Source organism: Hordeum vulgare, chromosome 6H (genome assembly GCF_904849725.1).
Source record: "Hordeum vulgare subsp. vulgare chromosome 6H, MorexV3_pseudomolecules_assembly, whole genome shotgun sequence".
Classification (NCBI taxonomy): domain Eukaryota; kingdom Viridiplantae; phylum Streptophyta; class Magnoliopsida; order Poales; family Poaceae; genus Hordeum; species Hordeum vulgare.
This window is the reverse complement of record NC_058523.1, coordinates 544640558-544648600: the sequence shown is the minus strand read 5'-3', so window position 1 is coordinate 544648600 and position 8043 is coordinate 544640558. Positions and strand designations below refer to the sequence as shown.

General features: G+C 41.7%; 1 protein-coding gene across 1 annotated transcript; it reads left to right on the top strand.

The window, feature by feature from the left end:
- Nucleotides 1–486: 486 nt before the first annotated feature.
- Nucleotides 487–3709, top strand: LOC123403629 (vesicle-associated membrane protein 711-like). Its single transcript, XM_045097551.1, has 4 exons — nucleotides 487–898; nucleotides 1995–2185; nucleotides 2444–2607; nucleotides 3096–3709. Exons 1-4 carry the CDS (start codon nucleotides 643–645, stop codon nucleotides 3184–3186), a joined length of 702 nt encoding a protein of 233 aa, XP_044953486.1. The 5' UTR covers nucleotides 487–642; the 3' UTR covers nucleotides 3187–3709.
- Nucleotides 3710–8043: the final 4334 nt, after the last annotated feature.

The window sequence follows — 8043 nt, the reverse complement described above, 5'->3', positions numbered from 1 at the left end:
ACCACTACCCACCCTCTCTCCTCCTCCCGCTTCTAGATCGACGATGCCCGCTCCTACTGCTACCGGGTGGTGAAGAAGACGACATCTGCTCGACATCGACCACAGCAAGGCGCCGTTCACTTCCGCAACATCACTATTTGTTACAAAAACAAATGTGCAGCAAGACCTCTACCGCAAAAAGAAAATTTGTAACAAGATCTCTGTTGTAAAATAAAAATCGCAACAAGACCTTTGTTGCAAAAAATAAATATTTTCCGCAACAGTTTCTGCTGCAAAAAATAATTCGTAACAGAACATTTGTTGCACTAAAATTCCGCAACACAACCTTTATTACAAATTCTTCTGTAACCAGATCTTCGTTGCAAAAATAAATAAAAGGGCACCGAAAAGCAAACCGCCGACGCGCGCATGCATGTGCATCATGGCGTACCACCATTACTACTAGTAGTAGTAGTAGAGTATAGTACTCCTACGACGTATCGCGGAGGCGATCGTGCCCGTGTCAAACAGCCGCGCCTCTCCTCTCGTCTCCTCTCCTCTCCTCTTCTCGGTTTTCTCCTCCTCGTTCGGGAGGCGGAAAGGGGGCGGACGGAGGAGGGATCGATCGATCGTCCCGTCCCTCGTCTGGGTAACCTCGCGGCCATGGGAAAGAAGATCCAGTACGCGGTGGTGGCGCGGGGCGCGGCGGTGCTGGCGGAGCACGGCGCCGGGGGCACCACGACAAACGCCGGGGCCGTCGCGCGGCAGATCCTCGAGCGCCTCCACGCCGCCGGCGGAGGCGCCGCCGCCGACTGCCGCGTCTCCTACACCCAGGGCCTCTACGTCTTCCACGTCATGCGCGCCGACGGCATCACCGCGCTCTGCATGACCGACGACGACGCCGCCGCCGCGTCAGGACGTAAGTCGATCGTGTAGACGTACATCCTACGTACCACTAGTACATTATTACTACAACCATCATCCCCATGCATGTATTGATTGATGGAACTCATCGATCACCGTCCTCTTCCTACGGCCCATTAACATTCAAATGCATCGCCGCCTACCTATGGTGAATCGAATTCCTGCGGTCAAGGCATCAAGAGTGGATGAGCCGGCCGGAATAATTCCCGTGTGGGCGAGGAACCTCATCTTATTTGATATAATCAAGTTTCACAGCCGGATCTGAAGCGGTTTTCGTGGACGTGATTGCAACAGCAACAACAGATCGACAAGCCATGTGGACACATGTGTGGGTGGAGTGCTAAGGCTCACATCCCTAATGTATAGGACTATCATAGATTAATATTTTAAATGATACTTCCTCTATACTAAATAATTATAGTTTAGTTCTCTTCAACTATTACATATTAAGTAGTATTTACTGTCATGCAAGACACATAGTAACACGGTCAAAAAATGTTTTCGACGATCGTTGCGGACGAAACTGCAGTGCGCCATGAAAAACAAGGCAAAACCCTCGAGGCGGCACCGATGCGGCCACGAACGGTGACATGGGCCAAAAACACGTACGTCATGGTGTAAATATGTAATATTTATTATGATATGGTATCATAATATGATACTCGACCCTTTGGTTATTTCACTTAAATTTGTGTCAACTCGTGAGAACATTCATAGTTGTCATGTATTATAAACTACGATGCTACCATTACAAGATCCTAATTCGAAGATTGATCCATTGGGTTTGCAACTTGTTTGACCATGCTAATTATTCATAGCCAAATTCCCACCAATTTTACATTGCATTCGAAGTCGAGCATTGACTAATAAACACCTCATTTGTCAGTTGACCAAAAGATGTCGTGGTATCATTTGCTGTTTGTCACTAAAATTTCAGTGGGTGCTGCAAAATTCCTAGTCCACTTGGCCTGGATGATAAATATATTCTCATTTCAGGATGATAACACCAATAGGAATGCTATATCGCATAATAGTCTGTCGTTCTTTGCAAGAACTTTTTGTTGATAACTCTATCATCCTCTATGTTGCAGGACGGATTCCCTTCGCGTTTCTTGAAGACATCCATGGAAAGTTTGTCAAGACGTATGGTCGTGCAGCACTCACGGCTCTTGCTTACACGATGAACGACGAGTTCTCGAGGGTTTTGAGCAAGCAAATGGACTATTACTCGAACGACCCCAACGCTGATTGCATAACCCGCATGAAGGGTGAAATGGATCAGGTATGGCCTTATGTTGTTTCTCTTGCATATCTTTCCCTTCCAGCAAATACAATCTTAGCGCAATTTAAGTGTGTGATCCTCATCTGCTTAATGTGACAAGAGAGCCCATTCTCACTTATGCTTAGTTCACAAATATGAGAAAATTATGGAACTAATGTGGACACTGTTACATTCCCTGCTCTTGCTCTGGATTTCGTTAGCCCCATATTTTTCTCTCGTAATTCAGTGGTTGTTTGTTGAGTTATTGTACCCATGCAGGTGCGGAGTATTATGATCGATAACATCGACAAGGTGCTCGAGAGGGGCGATCGTCTGGAGATGTTGGTCGACAAGACAGCAACTATGCAAGGAAACACGATGCGGTTCAAGCGGCAAGCTCGCCGTTTCAGGAACACCGTGTGGTGGAGAAATGTGAAGCTCACGTAAGTAAATGTCCTCTGAACTAATTTTTGATCGCACGCTTCAATTAGAAACTTTAATTTTCAGAATCTCGCCTTCATTCTCAATTTTTTTGTGAGTTTTCATATACAGCACAGTTTCAATCTTGTGCTACTTGAGATTAATTAAGCGGTCAACCCCAATTGTCGCACATCTCCAATCTTGCGCCTCCTGGGATTAATTAAGCGGTCGACCCAAACAATTAACATAGCTGCGGTACTACATTGTATTTTCGAGTCTTGCACGTCGACTAGAGCCTTTCAATGTTAGCAAAAAAGAAAAGGAAGATCGTTGCATCGAGAAAACATTTGTCAATAACAATCTAGTAACTTTATTGTGTGCATCCAGTTACTAGAGGCGCCCAATCTGTGGCAGATAGAACGCGTGTGCTCATATAATTTCTTCTTAGATGCTCACCAATGAGCACCAGTAAAAAATTACTCTTGTTGTTGACTTGTTTGTTTGCATGCAGAGCGGCGGTGATACTGATCCTGGTGGCGATGGTATACATCGTGCTGGCCTACATGTGCCACGGTTTCACCCTGCCTTCCTGCGTCCGCTAAATAAACCTTTACTTACGGCAGCGACCCCATCAGTGCGTCCGTCTCTTCTCTGTCTTCTCTGCGTGTCCATACGAAGCAGCTTGTTCCAGGTTCCCTTGTAAGAAAGAGCATGCAGCTCCACAGCAGCATTTTTTTGTTCTCTTTGTGTATAAAATGGAAGAAATGATTAATTGCATTGAGAGATTGTTTTGCTTTGCTTGTGCAAGCTCGATCACTGGCTGCTGTTGGACTCCAACTCTCCAAACATTGTGAAAGAGAAGAACCATCACGCTATACATTTCCTGCACGTACGATGGGGGTCAAAGGATCGTTTTTACTTGTTTTTATAAAATTCGCAAATATTTTTTATTTTGTTTTTTATCTTAAGATAGTTTGCTCCCTCCATTTTTTTAGTGGTACCCTCCATTTTTATTTACTACACATATTAGCTTTGACCAGGTCTAGGAGATGTTTGAGTTGTTTGGGTTGTCTCGGACGGTCATGTATTTATACACACGCATAGGGATCAAAGATTGTAATAAGAAAAAAAAGGAAAAGAAAAAGAAGAAAGGCACGAGGCGTGCCTTTTCCTAAAGATTTTGTTTGTGTATTTTCGTCATGATATGGTGTAATTGATCCTGTGGGCGACTTTCAACAGTCGACATATCTACGCATAACCTGACGGCAAGTGGAAAATCGTTGGCAAAGCTTGACCACCGGCAAAGTTGAGGACATGCCGAACAGTACCGTCAGCAAATAGTTGACCGTCGACAAAGCTCCATATAAGCCGAGGGTGGTCGTCGGCATACATCCTATCACGTGGCCCTTGCGGACCATTTGCTGACCGACGGCCGACGGCCAATGCTGTTAGATGTATGCCGACGTAGGGCGGCCATCGGCATAATTCTTCTCTATTATTCTTAAAACCATTTTTTAAAACATTTGAATTTGATTAATTCAAATCTAACTTATCTATAATTAAACACATATATATTATACATCAATTTGGGGTAGAATTTGTTAGAGATTATGAATATCGACTTTGTTTTTTGTTTTTTAATACTTTAAAACTTTTACATATAGGTCCTTATACCTTGTCAAAATCACAAGTAATTCATACTTGCATCGATTTTGACAAACTTTATATGTTTTTGGATCAGAATCTTGAAAGTATTATGTTGGTACACTTTTTTTAAATATGAACAAACTAAAATCATGTTTGCTTAAAAGAATTCACAAAACACCCTCTTGTTTCAACTTGTTTCTATATTTTCATTCCTTGGCCATATCGGGCAAATTTTATATCTATTTGCATCAGAAAGTTTCAAAGATTTAAGAAATAAATTTTTTACACATGCGTTGCCACACACTAAGGTTTGATACTTAGATGGGAAAACTACCACCATGGGTACCTCGGAGGGAATATTTTTTAATCTTGTGGCCAAATCTGTTTTTCCATGAGTCTATGACGTGACCCAGCACAACCAAGACAAAAATTCCGTCGGTCAACCCCCCTCCTTCGAATCCGAACAAAGGGTGCCCACGGGCTAGGGTGTCACCTGAAACAGGGATTCTGATGTTATACATACTAGTAGAACGCCCGTGTGTGCGTTGCTATGGGCTTCAATCTCGAAGCTCATTTTCCCCTCATATGTCCGAACGTCTTCGAACATCAAACGGGTGTTTAACAGGTTCTCAAAATTAAAGCGTTTGGACAGTTCGGGTTACCCATGATATAAAAATCCTAAAGGTAAATGATGCTACCCATCCGACCGGCAGAAGCTGCATGCAAATCACACGCTGGTTTGTTGGTCGTTGGATCTGACTTGATCCAATAGACCACACATCTTCCGGAGGACCATTGGTTATGCAGCCTGCACACCGCTTATCCCCGCTCCTTCTCATCTTCTTCCTCGACACGGATCCCCTCATATCCATCGCCTCTCTCATTCTCATGGTTGAGGACATCCCTCTAGCACCGATATCCCCAAACCCCCCCATGACTCCCTCTACTGCCCATGTCGACAACCTCCGTCATCCTTTCTCTCTCGCTCTCAATTCCCATGGCACTCTGTCCTTACCATGCCGATGGCCTCCCACATGCTTCTCTCACAATATTTCTTGTAAAGTAAGCAACATTTCTGTACAATAATTTTGACTATTACATATACGATGATAGTAGCAACATAGAAATCCTGGTAACATGTGACATGTTACACCAAGTCTAATATGAGGACAACCTCTCATGGGCACAATCAACTCACTAAAGGCTCATGATTTTCTTCCCGGATGCATCATGCACATCATTTGCAATAGGGCACACAAAAGACCATAGCATGTTAAAAAGAAAAGGCATAATCCTTGGTCAATACCCGAACCAAAATAACTACACATGTAATGGTTCTACCCTTTGATTGATAAACTGAAAATTACTGCATAGAAAAATGGGGTGTTGCACACATACAATCTTCTGTGACAAGCTCTTGAAATCGTTGATGCTCACCCCAAAGTTCATAGTGTAGTTCTCTATTGTACTCATGTGTGTACTGAACGAGTTCATACATGCCTTGAAATTAAACGCGTGTCATGTATTAAAGCATGTCTTCCCCTCGATTCCTTCCTCTTTCACAACGACATCTAACACCTCTAGTTTTTCATTACTGGACAAAGTTCTATTATTAGCTAGTTTGAGGACATGTAGTGCTTGGGCTTATAATGTACTGTTGTAATATTTAAGCAAGTCCGAAGAAAAGAAAGTGACAAAACATTATGTTGTCGAGCAAGTGGCACTTACAGAATGGAAGATCCACTTGAAAACTACTACATACATAAACAATCATGCTTTTGTAACAGTGCAGAGGATGTTGCATCTTAAGGAGAATGGTTTATTTAAGGTAAAATGAATCATCTCAGAACAACAATTAATATAGCCAATCCGCAAATCACGATACATATGATTTTAAGTCAAGGAAATTTACATCGGAAGTTGTAGATCAGTAAGTCTATTTTCTCGTATCATCCTCGTATTCAGGAGATACATTTGAGTACTTACAGTTGCCACACTTTTTCCCCATGGGCATCGATGAAAGTGACAAAAATCCTTGCATTTTCTGGATAAAGAACAACATGCATGATTGCATTTGGAAAAGCCACCAACTAATATTATTGCGAAAGGGTTTCATACAACTAAGAAAATGTCAAGTAAAACAGCGTATGGAAAATGATACCTTTGTTACTACATGTCATGTTCAAAACTGTTAGCCCCTAAAGCAATGCAAACATCATTAGTAGTTGCTAAAATAATGTTGTCAAAATTAGAAGGGACTTCCTTTTCTATGGGAGCGAAACATATTAGGAAGGAGCATGAATGGGAGATTATACGATTGATAGGCAGCACCGCGACGATGGCAACGAGAAACGACATATGAAGGGGGGAGACACAGCCATGCTCAAACATCAAGGCATATGAAATAAGTAATACCTGATGAATTATATCATCATGTGTTGCTACCGCTGTTTCATTCTTCTTCCAATCCACACGGTAGTTCAACAGATGCGCTACCGCCACCCTGTAGTGCACCAACTGCTCCTTGCCACCTAGTCTTTCTACTGCTACATGATTCCTCCTGTAATGTATTGCAGCTGCCTAACATTTATACCCCTCTGCCACACCATGTGCACGTTGTTAGGGCTCAGAAAGGTGAACTAAGACAACACTAAAGCTGAAGATGTCAAGAATTTACTGCCTATCGAAGAAATCCATGGTCTCCAAACACCACCACAAGTGGTGGAGGTAAATTCTCTCTTAAAGTTTGATGAAGGTGACATCCCTTACAATAAATCTCCTAGTCAATGCTTATATGAGTTTGATCATTATATTATGAAGCAAGATCATTTCAACACCCATGTCATGAAACAATTGAAGCAAAACTCTTATATGATTGCTCACTTGAGTGACTTGTTGTTTAGAATTACCAATGATGTATTAGGTGTACGAAAACATGCTTCTATGGTTCAAACCCAACTAGAACAAGTTGCTAAATCCCAAAGTGAGTTACTACATGAAATGACTAATAATATGAATGATCATGTTGTTAGAGTAATGACTAGAGGAGGAACAATGACTCAAGATCCACAATATCCAAAATGTCATCATAAAAGAAATGAACAGGATTCACAAGGAATTAATGTTGATGCACCTAGTCCTTCTAGGAAGAAAAAGAAAAAGAAAAATGATAGGACCTTGCATACCTCTAGTGAACCTGAATTAGAGAAACCTTCTCCTAATCCTAATGATATATCTATCTGTGATGTTGAAACTCAATACGGTACTGAGCATTCACTTAGTGATAATGAAAATGATAATGGTGATGCTCATGTAGATGCTCAACCTAACAATGATAAAGAACCAAATAATGTTGTTGAGATAGAACCTGTTGTTGATCTTGATAACCCACAACCTTAGAATAAACGTTATGATTAAAAGGATTTTGTTGCTAGAAAACATGGTAAAGGAAAAGAGCCATGGGTTCAAAAATCCATGCCTTATCCACCTAAACCAACTAAGAAAAAAGATGATGAGGAATTTGAACGCTTTGCTGAAATGCTTAGGCCAGTCTTTTTGCGTACTCGTTTAACTGTCTTTTTGAAGATGGCTCCCTATGCTAAGTACATGAAAGACATTGTCACTAATAAAAGAAAAATAATTGAAGCTGAAATCTCTATCATGCTTTCTAATTATACCTTTTAGGGTGGAGTACCTACAAAACTAGGAGATCCGGGAATACGAACTATACCATAGTCCCTCAAAAATAACTATGTGAAAACTGCTTTGTGTGATCTAGGAGCTGGTGTTAGTGTTATGCTTTTCTCTTTATA